The sequence below is a fragment of the Nelumbo lutea genome, chromosome 5, assembly GCF_056320005.1.
Source record: "Nelumbo lutea isolate HS-2025 chromosome 5, American lotus-T2T, whole genome shotgun sequence".
In the NCBI taxonomy this organism is placed as follows: domain Eukaryota; kingdom Viridiplantae; phylum Streptophyta; class Magnoliopsida; order Proteales; family Nelumbonaceae; genus Nelumbo; species Nelumbo lutea.
The window spans coordinates 74,054,575-74,071,119 of record NC_142688.1 but is presented as its reverse complement, the minus strand read 5'-3'; the positions used below and the strand labels follow the sequence as shown (position 1 = coordinate 74,071,119).

Here is a 16,545-nt window from a genome sequence, read left to right as displayed (position 1 = left end):
GGTTTTTCAATTTATGTACAGTAATTTATCTGATTTGTCTATCTTCTTTACCACATCATCTGCATCTGAAAAATATGATAATCTTCCTGATCTACTTTTCCAACGCCATTTGTTATCTCAAACTACCGCCCTCAAGTCTGCATTCTATATTTCCACAACCTTTGCATTGTTAACCTGTTAACATAATAATCTTAAGGTCATGAGAAGGAGGGAATAACCCGCCCTATTCTTGCAACTTTTTTTTGTGTTTTTGCATTCGATCATGAACTGATCAATTGAACCATTAAATATATTTGAGTCAATCAAGCTTTGACCTCTTATGCTTCATTTTTTGTTCTTCCTTTTTTTTGTCTGGATTCATTGTAGCATACTAGCATTTATGATATAGAACTCCATATTTTTGTTAATTTCCTCTCCTGAGTTTGTCTTAATTGCTAGCATTGTTCTACCGAAGAATCTCAAGTGAGGCATTCATGTTGCCATTTTCCAGATTTTTCTTTCCCTCGTTGTTTTATTATTTTATTTTTTGGCCTTGAAGGAGGTCTATTTGTGTTTTCTTATTTTACTTTTTTTGGAGGGATACGATTTTAAATCATACCAATTGGCACCTTGTGATGGGGTTGTACATATCAACTATACCGCAGATCTCTTTTTGTGCCTGCACAGACGCACAGTGATAACTTCACAGTTCTATGCAGAATATTGGTGAACACGCTTTAGTTTTTCTATGTGCATCAAGAAGCAAAGTGGGATATCCACTATATGTATATATAAGAAATAAAGAGTGTTCAACTAAACAATTTAAGTACTCATGATAATTTAAAGTTAATAAACTAAATTGCCAAATCCAACACTAAATTCAATATAAGAGGTGACAACCAAGTTTCTAGTTCTCTTCTCAAACAGTTGATAACTTCACGGTTATATGCAGAATAAACAAACCACTGTACAAAATAATGAGATCATGGGGCAGCAGGATCTTCCTGAAATTACAGTATCCAATTTCTAAACGTAATTGATAACAACCTTATGATTAAATTGTGAATGCATGGCCACAATTGTAGACTTTCATTTTAACTGATTTGCTAGTTGTGGGAACTGTTGCAACAACCAAATTACACCCCTAATGGCAACCTGTATGTTCATGAGGGAAGTGAGTCAAGCCAGAAGAACAGATAGAAAACAAGAAGATAAAAAATACTTCAGGTGAAATTGAAGCATTTAATTTATTATGGATTTACAGTGGTTTCACATAAAAGGCACATGGATTTACAGTGGTCTTGAACAAGGTTCAAAATTTCGATACAATATGCCTCAATATAAGAAATGTTATAGGGTATTGAAACATCCGATACGCAAGTTTGTACTTATCATGTGTATCGATACTTTAAACCTTGCCTTGGGCTATTCACCTTCACCCTTATAATATGTAAATGAGGGCCATCAATTTGTCATGTCAGTAAGACAATGAAGCCATCAATTTATCAGCTGCTAAATTAGGGGTGGGGATTCTTAACAATTTGTCATGTTAGAAAGACGATGCAAATGGCAGAATAAGGCTTTACACACCAGAAATGAGATATATGTTCAGTGCAAAACCTTGTATACAGTCCATATTTATATTTTTAGTCTTGTATTTGCACTGAACATATTTGTATTTGCACTCTTTCCAAACTGAGCCTTAGGGAAGGAATACAAATACAAATATCTAGAGTGCAAAACCTTGTATTTTGTATGTATTTGCACTGTACATATTTGTATTTGTACTCCTTCCAAACTGAGCCTTAAGGTAAAATAACATGCCACTAGAACTCAACCATCACAAAGTGAGTCTACACAAAGCAGGGTGCAAAAGCAGTGTCTTCTCTTTGCCGTCAATCACATAAACCAAGATATCGAGCAAAGCTTTCATGAAATTAAGGATTGATATACATACAAGGGCAGTCTCCCCAGGCTTGATAGAAGGTTCCACACTGTCTCGCCCATATCTGCTTAAATAGATTAAGATTAGTCTTGCTATTACGATCCAAAATGAAAAAAAGATTAATTTCACTATTTATGCATATTCTTGATAACAAGCTAATGCTACCTAAGCTTACTGAAATGACCACACTCACAAACTTGAACAAGTATTCTCATTCTTGTCAGCCTGAAATTGTAACATCATACCTATGTTTACCTTGATACAGCGAGGACATGGCTGGATACAGTATCAGATACGAAATCAAAATAAAAAATTGAAGTATCCAACATGATATGGCACCCCTATACAGGTATCCAAGTATCATAGCATCAGACCAAGCAATGGCTCCTCGGGTGTCAAATGGGAACCACACAACTTGCCAAATTTATTAGAGAAAACACTCAAATGGAGTATTTTTTTTACACCAAAAATGGTTTATTTATTGAATATTAAACCTTTGTCCTTAGGACATGCTTCATTGCAAATCTTTGCCAAGTATTGTATGATTTTATGAAGGAAAAAGGCAGTAAATGCTTCTCCACAACAAAAGTATTACAATCTCTTCCATATTACTAAAATGCAGCTGTGTATGATTTTTTTTTTGAAAGTACAAGGTAAAGTATTTCATTAATATCAAAGGGCCAAAATACAAAGAAGTCTCTGTGCAATGAGAAGCTGTACAGAGAAAACCATCTGACCAATATATCCACCCCTCAAAAAAAAACCTAAAAATTCCTTACAAAAAGCAAGTCTGAAACAAAAAGGGAAGAAATATGTCTATTTTTAAATAAAGGATGTATTGCCAACCAAGAGTGAACCATCATCCCCATTCTCCTGTTAAGAACTTCCTTTGTAGACTGCTTCCCTTCGAATATTCCCTATTTCTTCCACACCATACTGCCCAGAAAACAGCTGCAGGTAGGATGCTCCAAGCTACCTTACCAGATCTGGATAAACCTCAGAGTGCCCATGCCCCTATAAAACCCTACACATCAGCCAAGAAGCACATCACTACTCCAAGGTAAACTCAGCATATTCCTCCACACCCAGTACGAAAAATCACAGTGAATCAACAAATGACCCGAGGATTCCACATTCCCATTGCACATAGAACAAGCTATATCCTCCACCTCTATTCCTCTTCTGACCAGATTTTCCTTAGTTAATATCTTATCCAGCACTGCCGACCAGACAAAGAAATTCAGTTTAGAAGGAACAGATCTAATTCAAATTCTGCTACTTGGGAAATAAGAAGGCTCCTCCCTTGACAGGCTGTGGAAGAAATATTTCACAGAGAAAATGCCTGATTTCTCAAATATCCAGTTCCTCTTGTCCTCCCCTATTCCAGTTATCTTTGAGTCATATAATATCCAGACAACCTAACCAAAGAATCCACTTCTCAATCATTTAAATTTCTCCTGAATTGTGAATTCCAGACCCACTGTCCATTCTGCCTCTCCAAACAGTCAGCCACTGATGCATCCTTATTTACAGAGATCTCTAACAGATCAGGGAATAGAGTCATTAAGGGGCCATCCCCACTGTCCATTCTGCCTCTCCAAATGCAGCTGTGTATGTCAGCGACCCCTCTCCATTCTTCCAATTACTTTTTCTATTTTTACAATTTTTTTGCATCTTTTACCATAATCTCTATTATCTTACATCCAATTACATAAAAGGTCTTTCTCTCCTAAAATCTCCTAAACTATCTCACATTTTCAACTACGTCTAACTTCCTCCTAAAATATAAAATATCTCCCTCTCCTAAAACTTCTCTTTAACTATCTCATATTTCCATTGATGCTATCTAATGTTTTCGTCTAAAACTCTCTCTCTCTCTCTACCTTCCAAATACATGCATTTAATTTTCCATCAAGCATATTAAAATATTAATATTTTAATAAGTTTTTAAATAATAATTATGATAAGATTTTTCGATATCATAATCAAGCCATAAGATAAGACAAGTAACAGTAGTAAATTTATAATAATTAATAAATAATAGTTAATTATAAAATTTTATTATAATTGTAATTAATTATATAATAAAATTATAATTCTTTGCTAATAAAATTAACCATCAATTCTTTGCTAATAAAATTATAATTTTAAATCCATTTAATTTCCACTTAAAAATAATCAAAATTATTTTACTAACGAAAAACAATAAATATTTGTTGATTTAAATTATTATTGAAAGTAATAATATTGTTAAGTGAAACTAAGGCAAAAGGAGTATTAGCCCTTGTTTGGGGGAAAATGGGGCTTTTCCTTTCTAAGTAGGTTTTTAAATAAGCAATTTTTGAATAAGTGCTTATTAGATAAGCACTTTTTATGTGTTTGGTTTAGCGTTCCTAAATGGACTTTTTCTTTATAAAAGGACATCTCCAGAACATAAGAAGCCAGAAGCCGTTTTTCTTTTTTCCACTAGATGCTGTTTATGGATTTTTGAAGTGCTTTTGGCTTCTAAAACACAATAAACCACAGAAGCACCAATTTAAATAGATGCTGACATGGACAATTTTTAAATTCCATTTAAAAATAATGAAAATCAATACAAACTTTGGCCAGGGTGCAACTTGGGTTGGGGTTAGACCACTAGACATGGCCCAAAAAAAATAATGCTTGAGTTGAAGTTGGACTGACTCATCTCAATTGAGAAAGTCATAGAGCTACTTCTACTTCAATTTCTCTTGACAAATCCCGTATCCCGTGCATTACACATATCTTGACTAGAAAACGAAAGATTGTGACAAATCCCGTGCGTTATACAAATCTTGACCGGTAACTATGTAGAATTATTTGCCATATGGCTGCCCGTGCAAGCTCCCTAAAGCCGTAATAGTTATATGAACAGTTGTACGACCCTCGAAACCTTCCTAGGTGTGAAAAGTCACCACCTTGTCACTCCCAAGGGGCAAAGTCAATTGGATTTGATGTTTTGCAAATATCGAATCATTTAAAAACATGCATACTAACAATCCTTCCATTCTTAATATTTCCATGAATGCACTCAAGGGAAGAATTTCCCTTTCTAAGCATAATTTAAATGCATGTTCTTCATCAGATGATAATTCATCAATCACCCATGGGTAGGAATTCTATATTCATCTGACTAATGGCAATTCCTTTCTTGTTTTTTTTTTTATAAGTGACAACTCCAATATATTTTTTCAAACTATTGGAGGGGTATATCCCTTCATAACGAGTGCAAGCCTTCATTCGTTCTTCAAATGACTTGACTCAATATGGCCAGGTATATTCCTCAATTGCATATAAATGTTTGTATATGTTAAGGTTATCCAGTCTAAGGATTTTCTGTAACAACTAGAAACCCTACCAATCACAAATTATACAGACACCCACCAATTATACTGACTCAACTACTCTAGCAACGCACACCACCCCCTATCACATGGTCATACCATGTCTGTCTTTCTTATGCCAGCTATCCAAGCTAACCAACAACTTTTGCATTACATACATGGATAATGCCAGCTATAATATTACCCTAAAATATAATCAATGGATATTTCATAGAATACATACCCACTAACTAATGATAGCAACCAAAAACAAAGAATACCAATGATAGCACAAAATCAATTCTTTCTTTTCTTAAGAGAATCATACAATTGGGACTCAAGGAGAAACAATGCCCAACATTTAAGTATAGTTTGGTTTATAAGGGGGATGAGGTGAGTCTAAAGGCTTCAAATGGAAGTGGAGGGTCCAATAGTCACCCATATTCAACATGCAAACAATACATTGATATTTTCAAAGGTGTTAATGGAGCAGTTTCTACATCTTAGAACCATTTTAAAATGCTCTAAGATGTTATCAGGTCTAATTGTCTGGAAAACTGTATTGCAGTAATGATACTCATACTCCATGTGTTTGACACAAATGAGGCTGCAAATGGAATTTTTATGGAACATTAAAGTAGACAAGAGAATATAGTCGTATTAAATGTGATTGGGTATGCAGGGTGAAGAAAGACAGTGTGTTGGAAATTAGAAGAATAAGATTGCTAGATAGAGCTTTGCTTGGGAAGTGAATGAGGTGATTCAGTTTAGAGAAGGAAGTTCTTGCCTCTAGGGACGTGTTTGTTTGAGGTGTAAAATCGAACCGGGGTAAACTTTACACCCCGGTTCGATTTTGCAATCATTTGTATAGAGTGTATATTTACACCGTAAATTGGTGTAAAGCTCCATTCTGAAATACCTTTACACCAATAATTGATGTAAAAAATACATCAAAATTATCGATGTAAAACTTACCCATTTCTACCATCAAAGTAAAACTCATCTCACTCTTACGTCTCTCTACTCCCTTTCTTCGTCTGCTCCGTGTCAACCTTCGTCTTGCTCATGGTTTCTCTCTCACCGGCACTTCAATTCCTCTCTCTCTCACACACACATACACTCCCTCTCAGATCTCTCTCACTTGTGTGGTGAAAGGGTCAGCCTTCCCGGCGGCGACCTTGGCCACATCGACAGCGGAGGCTTCGGGCTTCTTTTTAGCATACAAGGTGAAGTGATGACAGCCACTAAAACAAATCCCCCAGCAGCCATGGTCATCAGAGAGAAGGGTAAAGCTCATCATGGGTGAGCCACGCCTCCTGCTTGCTGCCCGAACAGCCTCTTAGACGCCTCCGCCCTGACAGTCTTAACGTCCTCCTGTCTCATCTTTTTCGCTTCTACCATTTTTCTCCAATAAGTAGAGTGAACTGCAAAGAGAAAAATGAAGGAGCCAGAGGAAGGAAGAAATAGATACGTGGAAGTTGATTAATCATGTTTGAACAATGATGCGTCTGCAAATTGCAACTAAGCTAAGATATGTGCCAATTGATTGATCACGATGACGACGAGTGTTTTATTTGTTTTTTTCAGTGAGCAATGATGCAACACTTGGTTGGAAATTTATAGGCTACAGGCTAAGCTATTCGGACTATTTTTGGACATGAACTCATTAACCAGTAGCTCAAGATGCTCAAGGCCCACATAGGTAGGGCCCATAGTCCAAATTCAAGTATCTTGGGAACCGTTGGAAATAAGATACTGCAAGAGAAGTATTCTAAACAGCAAGAGAAGAATGGTTGGAAATTTACATAGATGTGTATTCTAAACAGAAACAGAATTTTATCAAATTTTACACCTTGACAATCAAACATGATTGGTGAAAATATTCAAAAACAATCAGTTCCAATTTCCATCCATCACTGAATTGATTCATATTTTTCATCAGTGTAAAATTGAATTTACACCTAAAACAAACGCAAATTAAGGGAAAAGGTTATAACTTGTAAATATGAGGTGGAAATTTTTAATTGGTATACTAGAGAGGTTACATCTACCTATGGTAGTATAGGGGTTAGGGGAAGGCGCCAATGACCCAACGGTTGGGATAGTAGTATTGGGTCCTTGTCTGGAGGGAGGGAATTGTTGGCTGCTTTTATTCTAGCAACTGATTCTTTTGGATTTCTCTTTTGCATTGATTGATCTGATGAAAATATCTCAACATAGTAAAAAATCTCCACTCTATGCTATGCCTTTTCTTTTGAAGGTGGTCCTCCTAAGGTTACCTTTGAAAAGTTCTAAAGCAGCATAAAGTCTTGTCTTCAACGTCTAGGTTATCCAGATGATAGGTGCTTTTCACACTGAGATGTAGGAGAATGGAGATGCAACACTACTGGAATTTCAAGAGTCTAGGAAGGAAGACAAAGAGCTTGCTTTGCCTACTTTGACAAAGGAACTTCAAATGTCAATACAATCAATGAAGGGAGCTGTAGAGATCACCCATCTTGCTATCAGGACCAAAATTAAATTATTAAGGAGACTGAACGGTGTGGAGCAGGGGGGAATCTCTTGGGTTCAAACCTCACTTTTATGTTGGCAAAATTAGTTCCATTATGGAAGTCGATAAGGAAATTGGTTGATCTAGGAATTCATCAAATGAATTGTAAATCCTAGATATCAATAATCCATATGATCCACGCTGTTTTAATCAAAATTCAAATATATTTGTTAGTTTTTGGAATTTCATTCCACTTTTTTGCTTTGAGATAATGAGTTAAATTTTATTTTAAAAGGATAAGAGAGGTTAGTTAATCCAAAGTAGGGATTTCAACCAGTCCAGTCGGGTTTGGTACCGGGTTCGGTACCGGGTTTGGTACGGGTTTGCCTCAACCCTAACTCGACCCTCCAGCATTCCAACCTGACCCAGCTTAAAAATACATAATTCCTGAACCCAACTCAACCATATAGGGTGTAATCTGATTCCGATCCGACTTGACCCTTATAATTTCAAATGTATTTTTTAACATGTTTTGAAGATTTAAAATACATTAATTTAAGTTAGGAAATTGTTTTGTAGATTCTAAGGTGTTATTTTTTCCATTTCAAAAAGAAGAAAAGAAAATATCAGCATGTAAATAAATTATAAACTTTAAGCCTATAAAATTAGAATTCAAAAAATTACAAGAATACTTGGCATATATGCAGGGTATCATGACCCGGCGGGAGCGGGCCAGCCAAAACTCGAACCCGATTCGGGTCAAAGAATCAAAACCCTAACCCGACCCTAAACTGAATATACCCGACCCTATAGGATCAGGTCAAGCCGAGTTTACCATTTAACCCGACCCATTGACATCCCTAATCCAGAGTCATTCATAGAATGCAGTAGCTTGTTGTGGAACTTACATTATTTGTCGCTTCCCATCTAATATCTCCAAACGATAGAAGCTGCATCCTTTGCTAAATGGAAAAGGTCTTCCCTGCCATTCTGTTAACATTCAAAATAAGAGAACACAATGAGAGTTAACATAGATCTATGGGTTCTAAAAATAAAGGAAGCTATAATATTCTTCAACATACCCAAGTGCCATGTAACACCTACTGCTGAGGAATCCATATTAGATATGTCATCAATAACAAACTGCAGGTCTTTGCTGATGGAGTCAATAAACTTGTTGAAGAATCCTAGGATTGCCTGAGAAAAAAGTTGAAAGTTGATGGTAAATCTGAAAAGAAAGAGAGGCAAAAGTAACAAACATAATTTAAAAAAACTATTTAAGAGGAAATGGTTCAGAAGCTACATGCGAAGAAAAAAGGTTTTTGACATTTTATTTTTTTGATCAGTGAATTGTTATTTTTGTTTTTTACAAGAAACTTATGATATTCTCAACATATCTTGGTGAATCACATAATATACCATGTTAGGCCCCTATGCTATATTGCCTAATGATTTATACTATAGTACTGTACTTGAATAAGGCAACTAAAAATATAGCATATATCCTAAAACAAGTAAATTTTTTACCAAAAAGAAAACAAAACTATATATAAAACTTACCAATATGCATATTGTAAGGAGAGTAAGGTCGTAGAGAGGTCTACGTAAACGACGGTAGATGGCTCTAGTGAGGGAGAAAGGGTGATTGTGAGCTTAAGAGAATTAAGGTTTCAAAGTGGTAGGGTTTCCGCAGGGATTCTTGAAGATGAAAGGTGAGGAGAGTCTCAGATGTCTCCTATTTATAGGCATAGATGCACAAGGGAGGAAAACTTTCCAAAGAAACAGGCAAGACGTTTGGAGTGTCGCCATGTATTCATATGGAGATCCCGGGATTTGGGTTCCTGCCCTGCCCTTGCACATTAGCGCTAGTGTAGCTATTGCCCTATAGGAGTCTCTTCCAAGGTTAAAAATATCAATACAGCCCGATATGCCAGTAGGGGCGTATCGGACTGTATCAACTCTTGTATTTTTGTTTTTTAGGTTTTTTTTTTTTTTAACCTGGTTCTGACGGATTAGTTTAAGGCTCTCATCTACCCTCTAAATCAGGTTAGACCCCAAAACACTCTACCCCTCGTAAAGGCGTATCAGGAAGCCCGCGATACGATATGTACCATCCGATACGGCCTGATAGGTATTAAACTTTGAACCTTAGTCTCTTCTTCCCAAAAGCGCCCAACTGTTCAGTACTGCTATGCAATGTGTAATAGGACTTTGGAGTGGTATTACGGGATAAGTATGATGAAGCTGTGATGTTGCGATGCGATGTTAAGGCAAGATGCCATTGTAGTGTAGGAGATCATTGCGATACGGGGTCAAATCGTAGGACAAAATCACAGTGACAAGATTCTTAGGCGAGGACTAACAACCTTGTGAGAACAAGCTTTGCACATATGATAAAATATGAAATTATAAAGGTTTTCAAAAACATGGGATTCAAACTAAAAAATAATATGTAATAAATAGAAAACAAAGTTGGCTACATAATAAATAAATTCTACTCCAACATGCATAATATATATTTACATAAAAATTAAAAAAATCATATATATATATAGTAAAAAATATAATATTTTTTAAATTAAGATATAATCTAGGGAAAATTCCTGATTAGTACCTTGTATTTTGGGTCTAGTGTCACGTTGGTTCTCAAACTTTAAAACGCAATAGTTCAATACCTGAACTTTCACTTTCAAAACGTGCCAATCCAATACCTACCGTTAACCAGATTATTATCCAGCCATTAAGTGGCATTTGAAAAGACACAAATGCCCTTTGAATGCCATCTATTTCTCTTTATCAACCATGTAACGCTGACAAAAATTGAGCAGTCCAAAATCCTTACCTCTTCTATTCAAGAAAATTTGGGTCACTTCTCAATAGGCATCCTGATGATTCCGATTTCATTAAATAGAAGTGGCAAAGATTTGAGACGGTTCATTTTTTATCAATATTTAGATAATTGATAAAGAAAATTATGTAACACTCAAAGGGCATTTCTATCTTTTCAAATGCCATTTAAGGATTGGCACTAGGCCAAAAAGTACAAGTATAGTTACTAATCGAAAATTTTTCCTATAATATATACATTCACGCTTACACCTCGCCTCTCAAAATCTTGGATATATATTCTTGGCAAAAATTCCAAACTTAATCCAATTTTTAGAATTGTAGCTATTTTATATTGCCCAAAAGTTGAAAATATTATTAAAGTAATGTAATTATACTATAAATTGTCAAAATATTAATGAAATAATTAAGTTTCATAAAAAATAAAAATTCTCCAAATTTTGATAGTTGGAAAATTTTCATCACGGACTACTGATTTCGGATATTTAAAACCTGGGCGACGTGTAGAGCTCAGCTAATTTGCAGTGCGGGATTGCATTCATGATCAATCCAGAATGGACGGTCCAGATCTTCCACACGATTCATCCACGTGAACGAAAGTGATTACACGAGTGCTACTGCCTCGTGGGACAACCGACGAATTGGGGTTCAGTTCAGCACGTGGGACCATCGACGAGATTATAGACTGTTGTTATGGTACACCTACAGTACACGTACCCAGAAGATGAATTGCACATACCTGGCGTCCGACGAACGGTCGTGGGAAGATGAGATCCTCGTAAACGCAGTTCTCGGCGATGAGATATTCGACAGAGACGAGATCCCGACGGTTGATCCCGTCGTAAAATTTCCTAACGACATCGGCACCAGAATCTACCGAAACGGACGGGGATGATGACGGTGATTCATCTTCCGTCGTCGTTGCTAGTTGGTTGCTCGATGAAACCCTAACCGTGGCGCTTGGGTTTCCTCTGTGTATTCTTGAGTTTTCTCTGATTAGGGTTCTCGATGGAGTACGAACTCTAATGAAGCAAAGTTTTCTTCTTCCGGTGAAGGGAAGAAGAAGAAGAGGAGAAATCGGCGATGTTGCCCGGAAAGCAACGGCAGCAGTTGAAGCTGCTGTTACTGCTTCAACCCTCATGGTGATGATTTAGACTTCAGAAGACATCAGGAATGACTTGTAGCGAGTTCGAAAGAGAGAATTTTGTTGCTTCCGAATCCATCTTATAGATGCTGACGAGTTTAAATTTTTCTTCCTAGGCGACGAGTTTTAACATTTGTGGACCGTGGAGGGAAGCGAAGAAAGCCGATGATTTCTTATCTATTATACCTTTCAGGAAATTCTGTAAGCTTTACACAAATTTTTGATAAATCTATGATGCGAAAAAGGCATGATACAGGATGAGCTCCAACCAATCAAAACCCCAATAAATCTTGATGAATATCACCTCAATTTTTAGGATTTTTACCACTTTTATGATGGCAGATTCATAGCCCTTGGGATTCCCGATGCACGGCGGAAAAGGGTTGTATTTTGTATTTGTTTGTATTGTGTATAACTATATACCAGTGCGGATCCGTGCGATGTACAAGAAAAGAAAGAATCAAAACGATATTCTAAATATCGGTTACATGATAAATTTTTTAAAATATACTAAATTATTGATTTTTAATTATTAAATAATTTATTTTCTTTTTAAATAGATTATTTACAAAATTATACTACTTTATCTTTTATTTTTGAATATAAATTAATCAATAATTTCTTTTTTTTTAATTTCCAATATTATACTAATTTATATTAATAATGAAAATAATTTGTGTAACTATTGGTTCAAATTACAATTTTCCTTTTCCAGTACTAATTTATCTTTAATAATTTACAATGAAAATCAAACAATTTTTAAATTATTTTCCAAAATCTATTAAATGTAATAAAATTTCCAAAATATTCCAATAATTTTCAATAATTATTTACTAAATTTTAAATAAATTTTCGAAAATTACATTAATATGTTTTTTATTTTCTTCTCCAATATTTTCCAAAATGATAACATTTCATTTCCCAATTTGCAAACTCCACCAATTATTTCTTGGAGTTATAATTGTTCACTTTATTTTTCAATTTTATATTTTTTTAATTAATTCTAAATGCCATTTAAAAAAATATGGGTTGAAATTTTTAAATATTCATTGATTTTCTAGTAACTTTTCTAGAAAATAACACAACCTCGACCTCTCCGTCTCTCTTGTATTTTAGTTTCTTTAATTTATGCAACACCATCCATTCTCACACTCAAGATGAAAAGTGCAACTCCTCTCGTATTTTGGTTTTTGCAACACCTTTTGTTTTGGCACTCAAGATGAAAAGATTAGAGAGAAAGTAAGGAGAACCAGCTTCTTTCGAAGATGAAAGGGCTTTTAAAGATTAAACTTCAACTTTTGTCAATTAGGACCATTATCCAAGATTTCTTGCTCTCTCTCTCTCTCTCTCTCTCTCTCTCTCTCTTTTCTACTTTCTTCTGTATTATGAGTTTTTTTGTCTATTTTCTTTCTTGTTTTAGATTTTTTGAGGTTTTTTTTTTGCATTGTTAACAAGTGATGATTTTATTTTTTGAGCTTTTTTGTGTTGTTCACATGCGATGGTTGTTTCTCCTCTTTATTTTGCTTTTTAGATTTATAGTTTTCTTTACAAAATCATTTATAATCAAATATTCGACATTTTAATCGAAATCGAATTCGATTGGGATTTCTGAATATCTGACGGATTTTGAATCGAATTTGAATCACTTATTTTGTAATCGGAATCGAATTCGAACATGGCTTGATTCGATTCGAATTCGCTCCGTTTATAGGCCTACCTGTAGGGGCCATCCTAATTAGGTCCCAATTTCCTTGAGCCCGGATCAAGTACCATAACCTTCCTTAGCACCATGTCGCCAGTTCAAAACTGGTGTCTCTGAACTCGAGCATTATAGTATCGAGTTACCCTTTGTTGGTATACGACAATCCAAATGTATGCTAAGTCTCGGACCTCTTCCACCAAGTCAAAGTTCATCCACAACTCATCATTGTATGCTTTGGATCGCAAGGTTGGCACCTCAATCTCGATAGGAATGACGACCTCTATACCATATGTTAGGTTTAATGGTGTTCCGCCATCATTGTATGCTTTGGATCACAAGGTTGGCACCTCAACCTCGATAGGAATGACAACCTCTATACCATATGTTAGGTTTAATGGTGTTCCGTCGATCGCCGTCTTGATCATTATGCAGTATTCCCATAAGACACTGGGCAACTCATCCACCCACAAACCCTTAGCTCAGGAGAGCTGAGCTTTGAGATCTTGCAGGATTGCTCTATTGATCACCTTGGCTTGCCCGTTTGCTTATGGGTGAGCTATCGAGGTGAAATTTTATTGTATCCCCATCTCGACGAACCAGTTCTAAAACTTGATGTCTTCAAACTGCTTTTCGTTGTCTGAAATCAACAAGCGAGGAAGGCCGAAGCGACAGACGATATTCTTTCAAAAGAAACCCTATACATTCTAAGCTATGATAGATGTTGTTGATCCCCCACTACGCGAATGACCACGGGCTAGTCAGGTACCTCAGGTTGGCGGTGTGATGCCAAGGTATGTTGGCATGTTACTGGCATTTGTCACACTTCTGTATTAGTTGTATGGCACCCTCCTTCATCATTGGCTAGTAGTACCCTTGTCGCAACATTTTTTGGGCTAGTCCCCTGCCCCCCAAGTGTTTGTCGTAGAGACCTTCATTGATCTCTCGTAGCACTTGGTTTGCCTCCATAGGCCACAGGCAATGTAGGTATGGGAGCATGAATGACCTTCTATACAGTTGCTCACCAATGAGTACATAGTGAGCTAACTGTCGCTCAACCCTTAGTACCACATTGTGGTCTACTGGTAGGATCCCGTGGTGTAGATAATCAACGAGTGGATCCATCCAACTTGGCTCTACTACCAAGATGGGTGTGACCTCCTCTACATTCTCTATGCTTGGACACAACAGATCTTCAATGTAGACTATCCTTTGAGTGCTATACATCGCATTGGCCAACTTAGAAAGCACATCAGCTTCAACATTTTTGGACCATGGGATTTGCTGGACCTTGGCCAAGTAGTCAAACATGGTGGGCTCCCGAGCCCCGTACTACTCGTTCACTTGGTTCACAACCAACTATGAGTCACTACAAATGACGATATGCTTTGCACCAAACTCCTTAGCCAGAGATGGCTCACAATTAGTGCTTCGTACTCCACTTCATTGCTCTACAGTCAAAAAACAATTCAAAGAGCATATTCCAACTTGACCTCACTTTGTCTGAGAAGGATTAGTCCAACCTCACTTCCTCTCTAATGGGATGAACCGTCCATATGGAGGATGCATGGCTCTTCATCCTAGGTTGGGATAGGTGCCACACTAGTCGAGGCCTCTGAGGTGGTCGCAGGTTCTCCAATTTCAAGGGTCGGCAAGTTGAACATGCACTCGGTGACAAAGTTGGCCAGGACTTGGGCATTTACCACTAGACAAGGCTCAAACTAAATATCATATTTGCTTTGATAGCCCACTTCGTCAACCTCCCTGAATATCAGTGAGGAAAACAATCGTATAGGCTTGGAAATACAAACGTAATTTGTGAGCTGCTATTACTAGTAGGAAGACCAACTTTTCTATGTTTGGGTATCTAGTCTTGGTGGTGTGCAACACTTTGCTTGTGTAGTAAACAAGTCACATCACTCTATCCACCTCTTAGATTAAGGCTGAGTTGACCACCTCGTCACTCGTAGAGAGGTAGAGAATCAACTCATCCCCAGGTTCTGACTTATTTAGCAAGGGTGAGGAATTAATGTACTTTTTGAGCTCATCAAAGAAAAATTGGTAGTCTTCAGTCCAGTTAAAGTCTTGGGCTTTTTAATGGCTTTGAAGAATGGAAGGCATTGTCGAGATGACTTGGACATAAATCGGTTCAGGGCAGATATTTGACCTATTAGCCTTTGGACTTCTTAAATAGACCTAGGAGGTCACATGGCTAAGATGGCCTAGATTTTCTTGGGGTTAGCCTTGATAACACATCAGTTCACTATGTAATCAAGGAACTTACCCGACGTGACACTAAAGATACATTTATTCAAGTTAAGCTTTAGATCAAATTTTCTTAGCATGGTAAACACATCGATTAAATCAATGATCAAGAATTTAAAGATTTGTTTTTTGGACTGTCATTAACATAAACGTATACCTTGCTTCCAATCAAACGGAAAAAAAAATTATTTACAAGTCACTAGTAGGTCACTCCAGCGTTCTTTAAGCCGAAGTGCATGACCTTATAACAGTAGAGACCTGTTTAGGTTACAAAAGATGTTTTTTCTAGTTGGTAGGATCCATTCGGATCGGTTATAATCGGAGTAGGCATCCATGAAGCTCAATAACTAAAATCCCGAGGTCGCATATACCAACTTATCTATCTTAGGGAGTGGAAATCTATCCTTTGGGTAGGTTCTATTCAGGTCAGTGTAGACAATGCACATGCACCATTTCCCATTAGCCTACTTTACGAGCACTGCATTCATAATCCAACTTTGGTATTTGACCTCCTTAATAGAGCTTACTACGAGGATCTTCCTGACCTCTTCATCAATTATTCTCCACCTCTCTTGGGTGAGTCTGAATTGTCTAACCATAGGGTTTACATTCAATCAATGGGTTATTACAGAGGGGTCTATGTCGAGCATACCGGTAGTTGACCAGGCAAAAACATCAATGTTCAATTTTAAAAAACTTACCAGTTCGGAGTACAGAGTTTCTTTGAGTTGTGAACTGATATGGACTATCTTCTTGGGGTCGGTATCAAAGACCAACACCAGGACGATGTCCTCTACTGGGCAAGCTCTCTCGTCACCTCTTTCTAGGAGT

At 36.7% G+C, this 16,545-nt stretch overlaps 1 protein-coding gene across 1 annotated transcript; it reads right to left on the bottom strand.

Annotated features, from left to right (window-relative positions):
• Positions 1 to 818: 818 nt before the first annotated feature.
• Positions 819 to 12,201, bottom strand: LOC148852915 (Nuclear transport factor 2 (NTF2) family protein). Its single transcript, XM_088945272.1, has 5 exons — positions 11,346 to 12,201; positions 8,842 to 8,956; positions 8,668 to 8,749; positions 1,937 to 1,988; positions 819 to 1,134 (listed from the first exon to the last, which is right to left on the bottom strand). Exons 1-5 carry the CDS (start codon positions 11,745 to 11,747, stop codon positions 1,069 to 1,071), a joined length of 717 nt encoding a protein of 238 aa, XP_088801398.1. The 5' UTR covers positions 11,748 to 12,201; the 3' UTR covers positions 819 to 1,068.
• Between the last annotated feature and the right edge of the window lie 4,344 nt (positions 12,202 to 16,545).

Excerpts from the sequence above, each read along its gene's own strand:
- LOC148852915 (XM_088945272.1), bottom strand. The coding sequence starts at position 11,747 with ATGAGGGTTGAAGCAGTAACAGCAGCTTCAACTGCTGCCGTTGCTTTC. Across the intron at positions 8,750-8,841 it reads AGGTGTTACATGGCACTTGG|AATGGCAGGGAAGACCTTTT; the intron begins GTATGTTGAAGA and ends GAATGTTAACAG. Across the intron at positions 1,135-1,936 it reads AGCCTGGGGAGACTGCCCTT|GTTGCCATTAGGGGTGTAAT; the intron begins GTATGTATATCA and ends ATGAACATACAG.